General features: G+C 42.8%; 4 protein-coding genes and 2 long non-coding RNA genes across 10 annotated transcripts in view; 3 read left to right on the top strand and 3 right to left on the bottom strand.

Annotated features, from left to right (window-relative positions):
* Positions 1-644: 644 nt before the first annotated feature.
* Positions 645-1,152, bottom strand: lsm10 (LSM10, U7 small nuclear RNA associated). The gene has a single exon (XM_086136702.1). The coding sequence runs from the start codon at positions 1,150-1,152 to the stop codon at positions 745-747; it is 408 nt and encodes a 135-aa protein (XP_085992828.1). The 3' UTR covers positions 645-744.
* On the top strand, positions 1,052-13,744 carry zc3h12ab (zinc finger CCCH-type containing 12Ab). Its single transcript, XM_086136695.1, has 7 exons — positions 1,052-1,175; positions 4,503-4,586; positions 6,755-7,316; positions 10,243-10,382; positions 11,013-11,247; positions 11,703-11,803; positions 12,439-13,744. Exons 3-7 carry the CDS (start codon positions 6,874-6,876, stop codon positions 13,143-13,145), a joined length of 1,626 nt encoding a protein of 541 aa, XP_085992821.1. The 5' UTR covers positions 1,052-1,175; positions 4,503-4,586; positions 6,755-6,873; the 3' UTR covers positions 13,146-13,744.
* Positions 2,124-5,665, bottom strand: oscp1a (organic solute carrier partner 1a). Of its 4 annotated transcripts, none has more exons than XM_086136696.1 (11): positions 5,404-5,665; positions 5,242-5,277; positions 4,910-5,064; positions 4,572-4,739; positions 3,786-3,866; positions 3,597-3,700; positions 3,377-3,505; positions 3,223-3,271; positions 2,867-3,012; positions 2,465-2,522; positions 2,124-2,392 (listed from the first exon to the last, which is right to left on the bottom strand). In XM_086136696.1, the coding sequence occupies exons 1-11, from the start codon at positions 5,513-5,515 to the stop codon at positions 2,261-2,263; spliced, it is 1,170 nt and encodes a 389-aa protein (XP_085992822.1). In that variant the 5' UTR covers positions 5,516-5,665; the 3' UTR covers positions 2,124-2,260. The 4 variants fall into 4 exon arrangements, with proteins under 4 accessions (XP_085992822.1, XP_085992825.1, XP_085992824.1 ...); XM_086136699.1 differs by having other exon boundaries at positions 3,223-3,265; XM_086136698.1 differs by having other exon boundaries at positions 5,242-5,271.
* Positions 13,730-14,861, bottom strand: LOC147190843 (uncharacterized). The gene is made up of 2 exons (XR_015103711.1): positions 14,751-14,861; positions 13,730-13,935 (listed from the first exon to the last, which is right to left on the bottom strand). It is a non-coding gene; the product is annotated as an uncharacterized LOC147190843 (long non-coding RNA).
* On the top strand, positions 13,939-16,181 carry smim13 (small integral membrane protein 13). Its single transcript, XM_086136703.1, has 2 exons — positions 13,939-14,353; positions 15,295-16,181. Exons 1-2 carry the CDS (start codon positions 14,278-14,280, stop codon positions 15,483-15,485), a joined length of 267 nt encoding a protein of 88 aa, XP_085992829.1. The 5' UTR covers positions 13,939-14,277; the 3' UTR covers positions 15,486-16,181.
* Positions 16,182-17,261: 1,080 nt separating this feature from the next.
* The window catches only part of LOC147190840 (uncharacterized), a 48,839-nt gene continuing 47,096 nt past the window's right edge, over positions 17,262-19,004 (top strand). The window contains exons 1-2 of one of the 2 annotated variants that reach the window (XR_015103665.1): positions 17,262-17,417; positions 17,506-17,622. This is a non-coding gene — a long non-coding RNA (uncharacterized LOC147190840). The remainder of the gene's footprint in view (positions 17,418-17,505; positions 17,623-19,004) is intronic. The other variant, XR_015103666.1, reaches the window with a different exon arrangement.

Below are 19,004 nucleotides of genomic sequence, written 5' to 3'. Positions count from 1 at the left end.
AAAAAGTCTACACAGTCTTTTAAGTGTCTCTGATTAACCCTCCAAAATGTTCAGATGTTCTAGTAGGCTTTCTAAGGGAAGTTTTGTATTAACAATGGACTGTTCGTAATTCCTTCCACTTCCTCCGTAGCGCATATTCACCACTATGCTTCACTGTAGGTCTGGTGTTCTTCAGGAAGAGCCTACCAGAACATCCGAACTTTAGTTAGGCACTTAAAATGTTGGCAGATGTGTGCTGGCTCCCTTTGAACATCAGTTGGAATGTGATTGGCCAGTTCGAAACATGACCACATTCCAGTTATTAAAGGGTGTGCACACATGTGCAACCACATCGTCACAGTTGTTGATTTTTAACTTTCCCCTTCCAAATGTTTTCTTTTTTCAATTGACTTGTACAGGTAATCGGTCACATGTTACAAAAATCTGGCAGGGGTAGACTTCATATCGGGTGTACCACATATATTAAAAATAATTTCAAGGAGTATTATTTTGAAATATTTTTACGAGAGTTTTAAACTCAGCCGAAATGGGTCAATTTGACCACACAATCTAACGGGAGGGTTAAACATCCGATTATTAACTGACATACCCATTGAAGCACATTTGTCAAACCGTAAAGAGCTAATTAAAAAAATAATCCATCATTCAGGATCAGTAAGGGTTTATTTTCAATCATGATAAGTACAGCCACAACATCAGAAAAAAAAACCTACAACAGCTCCATGTCGTTGGGACGGAGTTCAATTAATTTGTATTCTTGGCGTACTCCTTCCTGCCGCCTCCTTCTTTGGCAAAATTGCGGACACGGTGGATCTTCGCCAACTGGCCCTGTATAGTCTTCATGATGTCCATGTGGTCGGGGATGTGAACATAGCGGATGTTTCTACCGGTGATGAAGAGATCCTGCAGCTTCGTGAGGCGCCCCTTGGGGTCACGATAGAGCACCTCCTCCAAGCGTACGTTCATGAACGCATCCACGTTGATCAGCCGGCCCCGTGCTGTGCTCTCGTTCCTCAGGTCCACTGTGGTCACCTCCCCCCGCAGGCCCTGCAGGAGCACCACCATGCTGTTCTCCGCGATGGTGCGCTCCCGGATGGAGCTGAAACTCTCCGCTTGGCTTAACAGCGGGCCCTCAGTGCTCTCCGACTCCATGACCGCCTGCAAGAAGCTTCGAGGTTATCTAAGTTCTATGATTTAGCACCAGCGGGACGCGTAAACACTTCTTGAACCAAACAGCATGAGAATAGCCAGATCAACTTCCCTAGACAGTGATTAGCTGTCGGGCATCCACTACTGGGCTTTACACTGACAGAAGCTCTCATCTCATTTCGATCCTAAATTCTACTGTTGGCTAGCTTAAACACCTGTTAGGGATTTGCCGTTCAGCTCATTGTTCGAGAACAGCAAGTTCTGCAAAAAGTACCGAGACGTTTAAAAGTTGAGCATGTGGATTCAAAATTTAGGTGAGGTCAAGGGAATTAATGTATTCAGTACACTGGGCAGTAAATAAATATTTATGTGCCGTACAGTTTTAACTGATGTATTTATATACATTATAAAAAATATTTTTCCTATATTTAAACGAAATGTTAATGTTCAAACTGGACATAATGTCACAGTGACTTCCAATAAATACACTTTTTAGGACGAAAATCTCGATCGCGTTTTTTTGGCCTTCTGCGCTATTGTATTTTATTGTTGATCATATGATGGCTGTAATGGAAATCTTCGTAGATTTTTAGTTGTTACTTGGTTTAAAAAGTTCGAGAGACGCCGCTTAAAAAACGTTTTTCTGCACGGTTTTTCGGTGATTTAAATCATGCAGCGAAAAGGACAACTACAACCCCCCCACTATTGATCGATCAATGTATGTTGAATACGAAACATTTACCTTGCGTTTTAATCCATTTGAAAAATACCAACGCCTTCGCGGGAGAATGCAAAACACTTCCGGATACAGAAGACGTAACGTGATGACGTTTGATACTTCTGTTCAGACGAGACAACACTGCCCCCTTCAGGCTACTGGCAGAATCTCAGTGGATCAGTGTTTAAAATGAACAATACAGTATTGCTGATTTATTAATTTTCCAAAGGAAGTAATAAAAAACAAAACAATAATCCACAATCAATATTTTATTCTTTAAAAAGAATAGTGTGGACTGCAATAAATTAGAACTTTCTTTCAATAATTTATGTAATCACGTGTTTAGCTGGGATACACTCAAGTGAAGTGTGGTTTGATGCCACAATTAACATGTTACAAGGGTCCAAGGTCATCCATCATAGCCAGCAGGTCATCTCCCTTATTGTTATTCACATTATTTGATGTCTCCTCTTCTTCAACAAAAAGCTTGGCGATTTGAGCCAGCTGAGTTGTGGAATGTTCATCCTGAAATTAAAAAAAAAAAAAAAATCAATCATGTGGCAGTTCGAGAAACCCATGAAGAATATCCACATTTACCATTAGGGCTTGTATATTTATCACTTCAAATGACTCGTTGGCTCCACCTGAAGCTCCCCTATTCAACAAAATAAAATATAAATTAAAAACATGATGGATAAATGACGCTACCTCTGTGGGGTTTGCATGTTCTCCCTGTGCCTGCGTGGGTTTTCTCCGGGTACTCCGGTTTCCTCCCACATTCCAAAAAATATGCATGGCAGGCAAATAGAATGCTCAAAATTGTCCCTGGGTGTGGTTGTGAGCATGTATGCCGTGTGATTGGCTGGCAACCAGTTCCGGGTGTACCCCGCCAACTCCCTGAATACAGCTGGGATAGGCTCCGGCACACCCGGTACCCTCGCGAGGATAAGCGGATTAGAAAATGGATGGATGGATAAATGACAGAAATAAAATGCATACCCTTCCTCCTCTTCTTGGGCTGAGGCAAGCAGGTTGATCTGAAAGCCAGTTTCACAACCGGACGCGTTCTCAATCTCAACGGTGCCCATCAGACAAGCCAGCAAATTGAGCTCTTCTTTCGCCAATGGGTTGGGAGAGGCATCCATCTGTGGCATCATGAAATTAAGAAAGACATTCATCGCAGAAAGACGGGTCAAAAAAATGCTAATATTGAGCACGGGTATCAAACTCGAGTGTGTTGACTTCTTTTCAGAAGTATCCATACGATATTGATCAAGGGCGGCACATGCAGGATTCTATGAATGTAATGTAATGTAGAATGACATATTCCGAGTAAAGTTTTACTGTTACAATACCTTCACTGAGGGAACTTTGGATGATTCCCCTCCGAGATTTACCCTGTACCTTTAGTTAATAAAACACAGCAAAAAAAAAAGAAAAAAAAAAGAAGTGTTAGACACATATTAATTTTTAAAAAAAGACTATCAAACATGGCCAGAGGTGCACAACATGTTCACGCCCAATTTGATGACTCGGTCCCCATGTAGGCCAAATGATGCATCTTTTGTCGGGTGGTTGTAACTCCCCCCCGATGCGAAGCGCCTCTGTCGCATTTCTCGTCCCTTCCTGTCAAATATCCTACATAGACATGATGGAGGCCAAGCGTTTTTGGATTAAACGGTCCAAAGGAACGCAAAGAAATTCTGCAGTACAAATAATACGTTCTCACCTAATGACCCCGGGAATGTCCATTCCGTGTGGTACTGGGCCCGAGGTTGACAGGGCGAAACGCCCATTGGGATTCTGGATTTTGTTTTTGAGGAAAATGGATACCTGAATGCGCAGAGACAGTTTGTGAAAGACACAGTGTTTTAATCTCATTTCTTTACAGCAATGATTTAGATAGCGAGGCACTCACGCGGATGTGCGTGTCTTGTAAGAACGTGAGCAGAGTTTGACGGAGAAGCTGGAATTCACCCGCAGTCATAGACCAGTAGATCTAGATCGGAAAGAAATCTCGTGAATGTTACATACTGTCAACCGACAGCCACGGACGCAATCATAGTACACTATAGGGGAAATCCGTGAGTAATTGACGCCACCCAAAAGGTTTAGAATTGCTTATAGATGCCACAAGATGCAAATGCCAACTTTTGTTTTTTTTAAGCAAGGCTCCTCAACTCACTTCTGCATATAGCAGTTCCGTGGCACTTACTGTACAAACTCGATGTCACAAAATGGTGGCAAAGCTCGACATTTTCTGGAAATGAGACTTACAAGACTATATTGTAGACTATATTTCCATGTGTTCAAATAGCCATTATTTGAAAGTTTACAGCTATCGTAACATCTATGCTAAATTTCCTGAGGCAATCTTTCAAATTATATATATTAGCATTAAGCTAGTGGTCTTCCGTTACCCAAAATGAAATGGGTTGGTCGAACGTTTGGCTGTTTACGTTTGATTCCTCCAAGTTTAATGTGTCACTTTCACAGTAAATGTTAACGGGGAGCTTGAAGCAAGCACACTTCACCTCTTTTTCGAAAAGTTCAAGTGAAAACCTTCAAAATTGTGTTTTAATCAGTCTGAAAGTGTTTTGATAAGTTTAAATGTGTTTTGTCCTCTCCGTCGCAGATTTTCAACTATTCCAGCCGGCAGCAAATGGGTCTCGAGTATTTTCTGGACTGACTGGATCAGGTCTACCTCGATGATCTTTCTGTGAGTCTCGTCCACTTTGTTGAGAACCGCCGGGGTGTCTTTCACAAATCCCCTGATGGTGTCGATGTGATTGTACGAAATGAGCAGCAAGTCCTTCGGGCGTGGACAGAGGAAGACTTGATACTTGAAGGCCATGAGCATCAGCTCGTAGAGCTGTTTGAAAATAGACCAAACATATGTTTATCCTGGGAAGTGTGTATTTGTTTTCCCATTTCTACTTGTTATTGTTCATTTGTGTTCATGGTCAGTTTTCATTAGCCCTGTCAAAGATACATTCCTTTGAAGAACGTGTTCATGATCATCTTGCCTTGGTGTTCCGTTACCTTCTCCATGCTGACCGCGTTCAACTTCATGATCGAGACGTGCGCCAAGCGAGTCAGGACGACTTTCATAGTCCTGTGTGAATACAGCAGCTGAGGTTTAAGAATTTCATCCATGAAGGCTTGACTGAACATGGTCCCGACGATGTCGTTCATCACTGTCAATGGGAAGGTTTGGAAACACAAGAAGTTGATCATCGCTCGGTGATGGCAAAACTGAACATGGCATACTTTGCTATATTGAAGGCAGTGTGACGGAATGCACTCATACGACACCATTTTACGGACTCCTAAGCTAAAGCTAGTGAACTCCTGCTTTAGCGTATTGCCTGTACCTCTTTTTCTGTCATTTTCAGACCACACTCCTGCAGCTTTCCAAAGAAAAAGACAAAAGGAAAGCAATTATACAAACCCCCCCCCCCCCAAAATGCTAAAAACATCTCTCATACATTATGACGGCGCCAAGAGTGAAACACTGGCAGAAGTTTTCAACCTACTTTTCTCAGACTTGTCCTCAGAAGCGCTGTGAGCGTTCAGGCGCTGGTCCAGTATGTAAAGCATCTCCCCACCAAGGTTAATAAAAACCAGGGGGAGAGTTCTCATTGACATCCTGCAAAATCAGCCTGGCTCCAGACAATTCCACTACTTGAACGTCAGATCTCTTTTTAAGGACATGTTTTCTGTAGCAGGTTGCTGCTTTTTTTTCCTCCGCGCTCTTCTCTAAGCATGCCTCTGCAGAAAACCTTTAAGATGGAACAGGTGGTCAGGATGAGGATCAGCCACAGCCTCGCTCATCCTCATTGGCCGGTGTGCAATGACCACATATCCTGGCTATGGCCTAATGCGATGCAATTAGGTTGAAATTTTGATTGGGGGGGAAATGTGGATGGCTGGTATTGTCTTATCAGTTAAGTTTAACATTGTTTATTTACCAGTGCCTTTTGTCGACTGGAATCCATATTTAGTTAACCCCACTGTCTAAAAATACATATTAACTGACCAGATCGTAGTACTAAAACTGTAATATCCCAAACAGATCACGTTAGTTGGCATGTTTTTTGTTTTGTTTTTTACGTGTGCGATCCTGCAGTTCTCGTTCTTGTCGATAGAGGGCGGGCAAGCCCCAGGTAAGATCATTCCATTGCGGTTTGAGTGCAAGATTGGGGAAACAAAATGTGTCCTTACAGCAGAAAGCAAATCAATTGGATCACTTTCGTCTTCGGGGAAAGGCTTCTTGGAGTTTGACGAGGAAAAATAATTTCACAGATCTCGTGTGCACTTTCCAGGGCTCGTCTCAAAAGGTTAGGCTGTCTGTTTTTTTTTTTAAGCAGATGAGGTTTTTAAGTAGTTATTATTTGTCAACGTGTACGTGTAATATAGATAGCCCAAACGCTAATGTGGCATAGCAAAAACGGACAGAAAATCGTTCCTAATATTGCATATTTCCAATACTAGAACTGAAGCAACGGTTTGGTAGACATCATGTAATCATGCGTATTAACTATTATTTGAATAGCTTATTGCAAAAGCTAGTGTATATTATGGCTAACCACTTATTGGGACCATACTGTAGCTACGGGTCAGAAAATTTACTGAATATTAAAATATTCTGTGATTGTCTTGATAGAAGTATGTGAATTAATAATGGAATACAGAAATAAGGTGGAAGGCGAACATAAGATTAGACATCTTCCGTCTTCTTTTTGAACATGTTATGATCAGCTATTCATGATCTATGTTTGTTACTAGATTTCTGTAATGTTTTTTTTTCATAACTAAGATAAATATTCATGTATTGCAAATAAATGTTCTGCTGTGTTTTTTCCCCCAACCATTGGGAATGAACAGGCTGCACCCGTGAAACGAGGCTGATCGTTTAAATTACGCATCAGTGGACTCCACTCCTCAATTGTCAGGAAGCAATTCAACCTGATAGATCCTCTCGTCTCGTCCTTGCCTGTGACACGATGGAGCCCACTGGGTGTACGCTTTCTCCAGACGAGTCTGACCCCTCTCTGACTCATCAGCACCTCGAGGACCAGCTGGACTTCTTCCACAAGCTTGGCTACTCCACGGCGCAAATCGAAGTTGTGCTGAAGCAGTGCGGCCCTGAAACAGACAGAAATCAAGTTCTTGGAGAGCTGGTTCGGATGAAAGCTGACCTGAGTGTCTGTCAGGAGCCCCTCACCACCTTGTCGGTACCGGAGACCCAACATACCATCCCGTCCACGGAGTCCACTGGGACGTCGCCGCCCCTCACCACCTTGTCGGTACCGGTGACCCAAGATACCATCCCGTCCACGGAGTCCACCGGGACGTTGCTGCCTGGTTCTCCAACCAGAAAGGACGGCGGCGATGATAAAGACGCTCTCAGGCCCATTGTCATCGATGGGAGTAACGTAGCCATGAGGTGAAAACTTAATTGTTATTGGCATATTGTCAAGCGTGATTCCGAAATGTGAAATAAAGCAGATATGATCTTAACCCTTTGAGGGACAGCGGTTACTACAGTGGACAACTTATCGTGTTATCAGGTTACAGGGTGCGTGAAAGGGTTCCTTTAGCTTCTGTCAAGTGGCACTTTAGTGCTTTGCAATTCCATTTATATGGTTCATTGGCTATTGTTACCACTTGGAGAAATTGGCTTACGAAAACATTGAAAAATGAAACGACTTATGCCACATCCACACTGAGGAAAGAAACGAGTTTCCACTTCACAATGCAATGTTTCTCATTGGTGGAGGTGATACGGCTCCCTCAGACACTTCTCCGACTTCCCTACGAAACCTCCTGTTGACTCTTTTCACACTCATTCACGCAAACGTCCTTAACTCAAATTTCATCGGCAAGCAAGTATGGAGTTCAAGCAAAAAAAAACAACAAACAAAAAAGGCTTTCCGTGCACTTGAATCCAATTCTGAATGATTGTCTTTTGTTGTGAAGAAGACAACAAAATGGAAAAGGTGTTTTCTTGCCTGATTTGAAAGCGACAATGAATTGTGTTTTTTACATGCGCTCACTCACACTCACGCACACTCACTCACTTTGTGGTCGTGTGTGTGTTTGTGTGTGTAACCGACGCCAGTCGTTCTGTGTTGTAGAGTAGAATTGCAAACAAAACACTGATCGATTCTAAAAGACTCACTGGTGAATTCAAATTCATTTTTTTCTCCATTTATTGAAAAATTGCATTCTACTGTTTCCTAACCAAAAAAAAAAAAAAAGCGCCGAAACGATAACCCTTTGGCTAATTGCATTAACGCTTTCCTGCACCCTGTAACCTGATAACACGATAAGCTGTCCACTGTAGTGACCGCTGCCCCTGAAAGGGTTTATAAAATCTTTTTAATCCTCCACCATGGAAAAAGATAGACTCCTCGTGCTTGTAAGGGTGGTAACGAAGAGGTGAGTTCATCTCACCATGTGTACCGTGCTAACTCGTGATCATAAAAGAATGCCGTGATGAGCGGTTACACAACGCTGTCATCTCTCGCCTTTCGCAATCTTGAAAGCCGGAGTCTTGACTTTGATAAAGTCATTAAAAGCTTTCCAATGTTTTGCATATACAGCGCCTCAGGAATGACGACCGAGTACACGCTTGCCCTTTATTTTACCCATTAAGTGGCTTTCCATGCATGGGTGTGTGTCAGGCATGTCTGCGCAGGTAAGAGAGTCGAAGCTTGAATATGCAAATCAGAGCAGAGATTTCTCAGTAACCAGCTGGACTGCATTCTATTGTCTGGCCAAATAAGTACTTGGCTTGCTTTTGTGCTGACATTTTCAAAAAAAAAAAAAAAAAAAGTGTGATCAGGACTCAGTTACCTGTAGTTATCATGCCAGACATCTGAAATGATCTTGGGCACAACCCAAATACGTTGGTGCCTTGAGATACTACTTTAAATAGTTCCCTTACCATGGTTGAGACTCAGTGCAAATGGATCTCAAAGCATCTCAACAGTCAACAAATCCCAATTTTTTTTCCCCCCAACCTATCCATCCATCCATCCATTTTCCGAACCGCTTGATCCTCACTAGGGTCGCGGGGGGTGCTGGAGCCTATCCCAGCCATCTCCGGGCAGTAGGCGGGGGACACCCTGAATCAGTTGCCAGCCAATCGCAGGACACACAGAGACGAACAACCATCCACGCCCACACTCACACCTAGGGACAATTTCGACTGCTCAATCAGCCTGACATGCATGTTTTTGGAATGTGGGAGGAAACCGGAGCACCCGGAGAAAACCCACGCAGGCCCGGGGAGAACATGCAAACTCCACACAGGGAGGCCGGAGCTGGAATCGAACCCGGTACCCCTGCACTGTGAAGCCGACGTGCTAACCACTGGACTACCGGGCCGCCCTCCCCCAAGCTAACAAATTGAATTTGTAATCTCACATTATGCGTCAATAATTATGCCCAATGAACCTACAACCGCTGCTTTTTGTAGGTGTAAAAAGTAGGATTACAGGACATGACCAAAAAAAATAAAAAATGCTACCGGTGATCCAGTGGTTAGCACGTCGACCTCACAGTGCAGAGGTTCCGGTACCGGGTTCAATTCCAGCTTGGGCCTCCCTGTGTGGAGTTTGCATGTTCTCCCCGGGCCTGCGTGGATTTTCTCCGGGTATTTCGGTTTCCTCCTACATTCCAAAAACATGCACGGCAGGCTGATTGAACACTCTAAATTGTCCCGCAGTGTGAGTGTGAGCGTGGATGATTGTTCGTCTCTGTGTGCCCTGCAATTGGCCGGTAACCGGTTCAGGGTGTTCCCCGCCTAAAAGCCCGAAGACAGTTGGGATAGGCCCCAGCACCTCCCGCGACCATTGTGAGGATAAGTGGATCGGAAAATGGATGGAAAAATTAGGCTGTGTTGGAATAGTGCTTCCTGTTGCGTTCTTCTTATTTCACATTTACACCTGTGGTGTGCCCCCATCTAGTGGTGGAAAGTGCAATTACATCTGATACAAACAAGCGTCAGACCGAAATAGTAATAAAACTGGAATATCCCAAACTGCGAAATAAACCCGTCACCCTCGATAGAGGGGGCCTTTATTCTACCTAACTACGTTTAGAATTTCTTTTGTACCTGTATATGAAAGAGCAAATCGTGGGGAGTCTCTGTCACAGAAAGGCAGCACACCCAATGACTGCAACCGGTAGCCTCCGAAATATCCGTGTGTGTGTGTGTGTGTCATTTTAATCTCTTCCTATGTGAAATTTCAAGCACAAAAATCTGAAATGGGTTGCGCGCTGCAATTTTTATGAAGGTGTGGCAGGCCTGACCTTAATTCTGAACAAACTGAATTGTTGTTGTTGTTGTGTTTTTTTCTAATCAGCCATGGGAACAATAAAGTGTTCTCCTGTATGGGGATCCAGTTGGCAGTCGATTTTTTCTTGGAGCGAGGCCACACAGCCGTCACCGTGTTTGTCCCCTCCTGGAGGAAAGAGCACCCAAGACCCGATGTTCCAATTTCAGGTAAGACGATGGGAGATCGTTTGGATTTATTGCTGCTTACTTTTTAACCTTGTTTGGAGTAAACCCAAGATTTCATCACAGTGGAACAAACCACCTCTCCTATGCGGGCAGCTGTATCGAGGTGCATATTGAATCGTCCATTATGAAGAAATATATCTTTGAAGCAAATGTCAAGCAGTAAAAAAAGTGGCCCTTAAATGCAGTTGTCGTTTACATTTCGATATTAATCCAAATGCATGTTTATTAGTTCTCCCTGATTTTCTTTCTTTTTTTTTTCTCGTGATTTATAAAGGAGTGAAGAGAATCAGAACCTTGGCAGGGTGTTTCATTGCGAACGCGTGATAATTGTTAGTTGTGCCCTGTTGTCAAATTATTGTTGGCACACGCGTACATGTTACAAAACATGAGATGCATTGTTCTGCAGCTGTTGTTTAATTGGAACAACATTGTTGCTTCGCCCGTAACTGACTCTTGGTTTTCTGAAGGTGTGAAATTAAAATATACCGTCAAATAAAAATTCGATGAGGAAAAAAAACCCACCCCTCCCCCGGAATATTGTGAAAGTTACGCCACCGGAGAAGGTCATGGGTTAAAAGTTAATGTTGAACTCGCGCAACGTTTGCTTTGCAGATCAGCAAATCCTTGTCGATCTGGAGAGGAAGAAGTACCTGACGTTCACGCCGTCGCGCCGCGTGAGGCAAAAGCGGGTGATCTGCAACGACGACAAGTTCATCGTCCAGCTGGCCTTCGACACGGGCGGCATCATCGTGTCCAACGACGTCTACCACGACCTGCAAGTCAGCAAGCCCGAGTGGAACAGTTGCATCGAGGAGAGGCTGCTCATGTACTCCTTTGTTTATGACAAGTGAGTTCTTCGTATCATTCAAGTCAGTGGGGGGGGGAAGAAACAAAACACTCCACATATATTTCATTAGGTACACTTCGAGCTTCAGGATTTGCATGTTTTTCTTTCTATGTGTGTGTGTGTGTGTGTGTGTGTGTGAACTCCAACCTCCGACCGCTTTCCACAAAGGTCACAATCTTGGAAAATTGCGGGGAACACACCCACTATCAGCACCAGGCGAGCTGTTAGCGCGAACATGCAATCTAGCAACCGCCATCTGGTTTATACCTTAGTTAATCAGACCAGTACTTTTATTATCGTTTCACTTTAATTGTTGGGATTTATTTCGTCTTTGGAAAAATGACACTTTATTCTCTGTTGTGTTATTTGACTGTCTCTGGTAAACTGGAGGATCTTGAAAAGCACTAAACGTGTTCTCGTTGGTATTCCTGACATGCAGTGTTTCTCAAATGCAGGTTCATGGTTCCCGATGATCCACTTGGCCGAGACGGTCCAAACCTGGAGAACTTCCTGCGGTGGTCCCCGAAGACACAGAAAAAACCTCCATGTCCCTACAGTGAGTAAAGTTGACATTTTACTGATTTGAATGCCTCAAAGCAAACACGGTGAAGCGGCATTTAACTGTTATGCTGCACGCAAATGGAATAAGTGAGTCCACCCCGAGTGTAAACGTAAATCCAGATTAAAAGCTTTCTCGTTATACGTACCTTTAAGATCTTTTCAACATTTTGAAATCAGTTTGACAGCGTGGTCTTCTCATAATTTTAGAAGCTACTTTTATTGTTTTTCACTCGACTTGACCGTACTTATCGGGGCTTCTAATCTTCTGTTAATGTGTTTAAGTGTCGTAAGTGTATGCTATTTTGGTAAGATTTGCTTTCTCTGCTTTGCCTCTGAATGTAATGAGCTGCTGTGTTTGAAAGTGCTGTTAGGTGTCTTTGCTCCTGTGAAGCACATTGAGTTGTCTTGTGTATGTAATGTGCTATATCAATAACGTTGCGTTGACTTGCCTCACTGTACAGTATCTACCATCTTTAAACTGTGCAGACTGTCCAAAAATTGAGCTCGCAAAGTTAGAGGCAATAAAACGGTATCAAAATAGCTCCGGCACAATGGTTTATGTGATAACAATCCATTCAGGTACGTTAGCGCATGTTTCTAAACCGACACTCTTTTATGTTCATTTCACAGGAAAGAAATGTACCTTTGGACTCAAATGCAAATATCTCCACCCGGAGCGAGTCAAGCAGTCCAATTGCTTGCTTGCCGATGAACTTCGAGAAAATGCAAAGGTCCCGTCTGTCAGGAGTCCCGTCCCCAGCCAAAGCCTCTCATTAGCTGAAGATGTGGCAAGGACATTGACCCTGGGCCTTGAGAAAAGCTCCTTGAAGAAAGACAAAGTGATTCACCACTCGAAGCAGCAGGTCTCGTGTAGAAAGGGGAAGAACAGTTTGGACTCTTCTGAGCATGGCTCTCCTAAGCAGCTGGACTCCGGCATAGGGTCGATGGAGAATAAATCAGTGGAGGCTCAACAGGCTAACTGTCATGCGCAGTATGAACCGCCATCTGGTAAATCCCACCCTATGCCGACTTGCCATCTTTGGAGTGCGCCATGCCGCTGTTATATCCATTACTTTGCCTTTTCGCAAAGTTTCGCAAAGCAGCAGCTCTCTCACAGCCTCGAGCCAGTATATCGGCACAGTGCTGACATGACGCTCGGGGAGTCACGCCGGCGCGCGACTTACAGGGATGAGAGAAAAGTCACCCGGACCAAGCTCCTCGCTATCTTCAGCGCAGACTTGGTGGACGCGGCCATGAACATGTTTCCGTCTATGGTGGACCCTCAGATGTTGGCGGCGAAGATCATCATGATGAAGAGCCAAAATAAGATGAGATAAGGAAGGGTTTGGCGAGAAGATTGTCATCAACACAAGCTTGTGTACCTTTTGGACGATGATGCACCTTGAATGCTTTGTTTGAAAATCTGTGAATAATAGTGCACGGAAGGAGGATATTTGGGCCTGCATGTGCGCACGTGAATGGTCCTCATGTCAGACAGACTGATTTCCAAGGCATATGTGTTGAAGTGTTTCGATTCTTGTTTTCGTATGATAGGTTGATAAGTTTATAGGAATTACAAATCTAGTGGAAGATAATTTCAAGACAATTTATTACCCTCCAGTTTTGATGGCTAAATGGGTTTATACAAATCGTTATGGTGTTTGCTGATCCCAGAGAGACAGACACAATTTTGCAGTTGCATTCCCACAATTGTATTCTCATGGTTACTTCGGGATGGTGGCTTGTTACGTGAGAAAAAAAATGCTGTACTTTACTGTTTGTTAGATCTTGAATTAGACGATCTGAAGAATTTGTTAATGTCTCCGCCTGCTGGACGGTTGAGGAACAACATGCAACGCCCCACGGCCCAGCAGTTGCGTAGAAGGCAGAGGTGTAGAAATAGTTCGTGTCAATAAATAAATGCATTTGTTACCGACTTTATTGTAATCAATTTAAGACACAATTCTTGGTTTTCCGTCCGCACACGCATACACACACACATTGCGGTGTTGTCTGCCTTCCGCCCAAAGTCAGCTGGGATAGGCTCCCGCAACTGGACCCTGAATGGATGAATAACTTCATTACCCAGAAGTCAATTCGTCATGGCGCAGCCGCAGTGTCAGTCTCCTGTCAACACAATTATTCATTAAAGAGCTAGCAAAACAAAGGCATTCTGCAGTTAGGTAGCACAAATCCGGCGCTCCCTAATATGCTGGGCCCGGTTACCGTAAAATAGCCTTTGCGGGTTTGAAAGTGGCTATAGTTTAAGCTTAAGCTAGTTGCGGTAGCCACATGCTAACAGGCTAGAGTGAGTTTGCGATGCGCCGCAGTTTTGTTATTGTCTGTCTCTCGTCTCGGCCAGCGGCGCGAGGGAGCTAATCTGCTGCTGCACCTTTCTTTCTGTATTTTCGATGGTGGACCTTGGCAAATAAACTGCGATCTCGTCGCAAAGCCAAGTGTTCAGCTAAGATGTGGCAAAGTGTCGGGCTCACATTGCTGGTCATTGTGGCCACGTTGCTTTGTGTTCTTATCTTCATGTTATGCGGTAAGTTTGGAAGGACGACTGTCTACATGTTTAATTTACATAACACAGTGTCTTACATTTAAGGCCAATGTGCGTCATTATCAGTGAACATTTAGACGATTGTGTCCAATTGAAACGAGGATTAATAGTCTTTTACAAGTTTCGATGACGCCCAAGACTATATTTATCTTTTGCTGGCATGTCAGTGACTACTGAGACTAATGCGATACTGCCATCAACCATGTCAGGAATCCCATTTAAACCTTTTCATTGTTTATCATCCACATTATGGATCACATGGCAACAGTTGTACAGTACAAAATTATTGTTATATAAGTGTCTAAACATTGAGAGGATGTAGGTAACACACAAGCAAAAAGGTAGTGAAATGGCGAATAGAGAAATAGTATTTCGATACCATTGTTGTTGAGTCCGCGTAAAAGTACAAATACAAATATTTCGTCGCAGCTTGTCTTTGCGGATATGGTAACCTCCAACCGCACGTTTTTTTAAAGAGCTTTGCTGGACATTTCACTCAAATTTAGTTGGCCTGTAAGACAAGTCATTTTAGTTACGCGTTCTCAATCTGAACACTTGGGGGCACTATTTTAAAGGAATACACAAATAAGAGATGCGAGTCATATTCTAACATACGAAATGCATTTTCATCACTAGTGTAAAAAAAATCACATTTAGTTTACTGTACATCAGAGTATTTTTGTATTTGTAAATTGGATTGGTTTGGATAAAACTTTGTCAAATGTACTGTACGTGTAACATACATACATACATGTTTGTATGTTTGTATGTAAACAAACATAAATGTATGTTTTGGCCGTCTCTCCTGATTCAAAAGCGCTCCACTGGGTAAGCAGTATGTCCGAAACTATCAAACTGATAATGACAAGAGTGCACATGATGGCCTGGCTTTAACATCGCAATATTGGTTACCTCCATCACAGGTTGGTATGTGGTCTGGCAGCTCTTCTTGTCCAAGTTCAAGTTCCTGCGCGAACTCGTTGGGGACGCGGCCTCTCCGCCGGCGCAGGCAAAGCCGTCCGAAAGCGAGCGCGAACGTGCCGTCACCCCCTCCGTGCGCAATCGTCCCAGGACTGCACGGCAAAGAGTTGCCTTCCCGGAGAGCACCATGTAAATCGCCACTGACTACGCACCTTACACTAAATGAGGACCTTTCCCAACTGACACTCAGTTGGTGACAGGACCTGAAAGCCATTTGCAGCGCCATCCATTACGATGTCAGCCCTTCATTATTAGTGGCCATGGAGTGTCTGATTTTAAGTTGACATAAATTGCAATGAACTTAAAGTTGTCAACCCTGCGATAGACTTATTTGGGTAAAACAGCTGCTACTAAGATCCTAAAAAACACAATGTACACTTGAAGAGCAGTTTACAAGGACGGTTGCGTGGTTTTTGTTTTTGATACTGCTACAAACGACACAAGCTGACATCCCGGAGCTCCAAACGGATGCTCCCTTGCTGCAGACAAGCCACCCCCGTGGCGTCCAACCCCATCTCTCAACTCAACTGTATTCATAGAGCACTTTCAAACAGCCCAGCGTCAAGTCTCGATGGCGTCCGTGGGTATTTTTATTTTTTTTTCCCAATCACATCAGCCCCTTTTTATATTCCGTCTACAACCGGGCCAAATGCATTGCTGTTATTTGTCATCCTCTTTATTTACAGGTTAACTGTAGAAAATACAACTTACACCTTTTAAATGATGATGATCATTTCTGTGGCGTAGCCGCTTCAAACCAAACACTTAGAGCTCAGTCCTGTTTTCTGCTCAAATGTCTTTTTTTTAAAATATTAAAGTCCTCATTGAATTTGTTTCTTCTCTTTCCAGCTTTAAAGTAAAAAAAGTGTTTCTTGTGTAAATACCCATTTTTCATTCATCAGGTCAAAACAAAGAAAACACTACAAGTTACTTTCACTATAATACCAATTTGTCGCAGTAGTTTTTAATTACGACAGCACCAAAAGCTTTTTAGAACAAAAAGTAATACGAAAGTATTTAAAGAATATGTCCTGGAATAGAACATTATATATTTAAAAAAATATGCAATCCTGAAATAAATGTGGAAATGCCCCCGACTCGAAAAGCCTTACTTGTGATGGATAAAGCGCATTAAAACTCAGGGTAAAATTCATACTGCCCAAGCTTTTATCGGTCAATTTAAAAAGGAAAAAAAAATTGAATTATCTGAAAAAATGATGGGGTGGGGAAAAAAAGTGATGTTTTTAAATCGCCATCAAAAAGGTGTTTTGGGACACAAAGCCATCTCAGATTTTTGGTACTATATTTTATTTTTTAGTTGAGGTCCTTTCAGCTGCATTTCCCAGAGTGACCGCTAAACAACAGCATTGTACCTAAAATCCTCGGTTTATACTGCTTTGTTGTACGTCCAGGTTTGACCCACTCAAGTGCAGTTTGCCAACCTTCATTGAGCCCAGACGCATATTTTACATTCAATTAAATGTCATAAAAAGGGGACACACTTGTTAACTATGTCTGTATGCTGTTCGTTTCACCACCCATGTACATGTCAGCGATGTACAGTGACAGACAGAACAATTATATACTCTTCCACTAGATGGCAGAAGGTAAATTAACCTGCGTCCACGTTGTTACTTTTTTTTGTTTGATGGTAGATGCGCTTTTTTCTGCATGCAAAATATGTGCCTTAGCATGTTACATTCATACCAGCCAAATGTGCATGTATGCAATTTTTTCATCATCGTGCAAATTCGTTCAACCACGTTTCCTGGATATTCGTGTGCATCCTGCGAGACAACATCCACTTGCAGTTCTATTCTCTGCATGAAGTCTCTCTTCCTCTCCTTCAGATTTGGGCTTGAACCTGCAGCTGGGCCCTTCTTACTCTCTCCCTCTCTCTCTCTTTGAGAAGCTGTAATTTCAGATTCTGCAAATACTTTACAGGAAATGATTGTGGTAAACCACGGAAATGACATCCCCTCCCCAGTGCTTTTCTCTGCCTCTTGTCTGTGCACGTTCTGCTAATGCTACATGCTCAGCGACACGGCTTCTCCTTGTAGACAAGGTGAGCTGACGTTTCACTCATTTGTTCACTCCCTCGCTGCTAGTGTTCAATCTCAACAGCCCAACACCTGTTCGTTGACCCTTTGCAGCGTGTCGAGAGACTGCCGACAATTGCGATCAAGCAAAATGCAGCCCCAGACAGGTTTTTTTCCGCAGCACTTTGCCGAGTTGTGTAACTGCGGCACAACAGAGAGAGAAAGAAACAGGTCTGTAGTGTTTGGTCTGTAGGGTGACATATAAACACTCGTTGAAGGACGGAAGCTGGCGTCGATTAACTCGAAGCAGCCAGGACAAAAATAACTCCATTGATTCACTGACATGACCTGGTGTTTTCTGTCGTCAATAACTCTTCCACTGAATGCAAAATAACACGTTTTAATTATTTAGCTCACTCGTAAGATGTGTTCATTTGTTGTATTTTTCAAGCTATCCAAAAAACAAAAAAAAACTTAGGTTTTTTTTAGGACATTGGAGTAGTCCTTAGCACCTCTGCCTTGACAGTCAAAATCTTTTACTGTTTTATGTTCTCTTTGTTGTTAGCTTTGTTTCATATTCTGTAAGGTAATTTGAGTCGATGAAAAACAATGACATAACTAAAACGACAATTAAAAAAAACCAACATAACAAAAAATGCTTCAGAAAACTACATCTTATGGTTACAAACCTAACTAAAGCCAATTGAAATGACAATTAAAATATTCATTTTCATTTTTGTCTTAACATACACGAGCGTTTGGGGTTTGTTTTAAGTGTATTTAGTTTTGTATTACTGCTTTTGTCCAGTTTGTCTCAGCATGTTGTTGTAGGTTATGTTTAGCTAGTTTTGGACATTTTCCTGTTGTGGTTTGGCCTTAAATTTAAATGGCAGCAGATACAGTCAATGCCGTCATAAGGGACAGGAGGGCGGACTTGATGTTTTTCTGTGTTGTCTCTTCCCACATGACATATTTACAACCAAATTAATCATCTGATTTATGATGTATCGCTTAACCTCTGGAAAATTGTTGTTGTATATTTTTATGAACACACGAGTTAGCTAGCCCAGCACCCTGAGTCATCCTAATAAGTAAATATTGGAGAATGAAAGTGAAGCTTGGATCGATATTCGACTATTTTTACATATGACTGCTAGCTAGGCAGGCGCCAATTTTTATTTCCCTGCAATTAGCTCAATAAAACTGCTGTTCTTCACCCTGGCAAATCAGATTAGCGCCGAGTAAGACTTTGCTCAAGCCGAATTGAGCTGACATCTTCCATTACTATTTAGTCATATGGAGAAGCATTATAAAAAGTGATTGCATTTGCAAATTCCTTTTCCTCCTCGTCTCTCCGGAGAGCGCAAGCAGGAATGCGGTAGATAATAAAAAAAACAACAACAACAAATTGCTTGGCACACAGTGCCCGCCTCTGTGAGCTGAAAAGAGGTTTAATGAGATTTTCTGATAGGGAGCTGACGGGGGGTGTGAGGGACCTCGCTGTGATTATGGGTGTCTATTCTTCGCGTAGGCCCATCTATCAAGAGCAGCCCCTCTTTGGGGAGACACTCTATTTTATCGAGGTGAAAATAAACCAACATAGTTGGGTTTAG

Source organism: Hippocampus guttulatus, chromosome 18 (assembly GCF_054856545.1).
Source record: "Hippocampus guttulatus isolate MCC_2025c chromosome 18, RoL_Hgut_1.0, whole genome shotgun sequence".
Lineage (NCBI taxonomy): Eukaryota > Metazoa > Chordata > Actinopteri > Syngnathiformes > Syngnathidae > Hippocampus > Hippocampus guttulatus.
The sequence above is the reverse complement of the archived record's forward strand: the minus strand, read 5'-3'. Positions and strand labels throughout refer to the sequence as shown.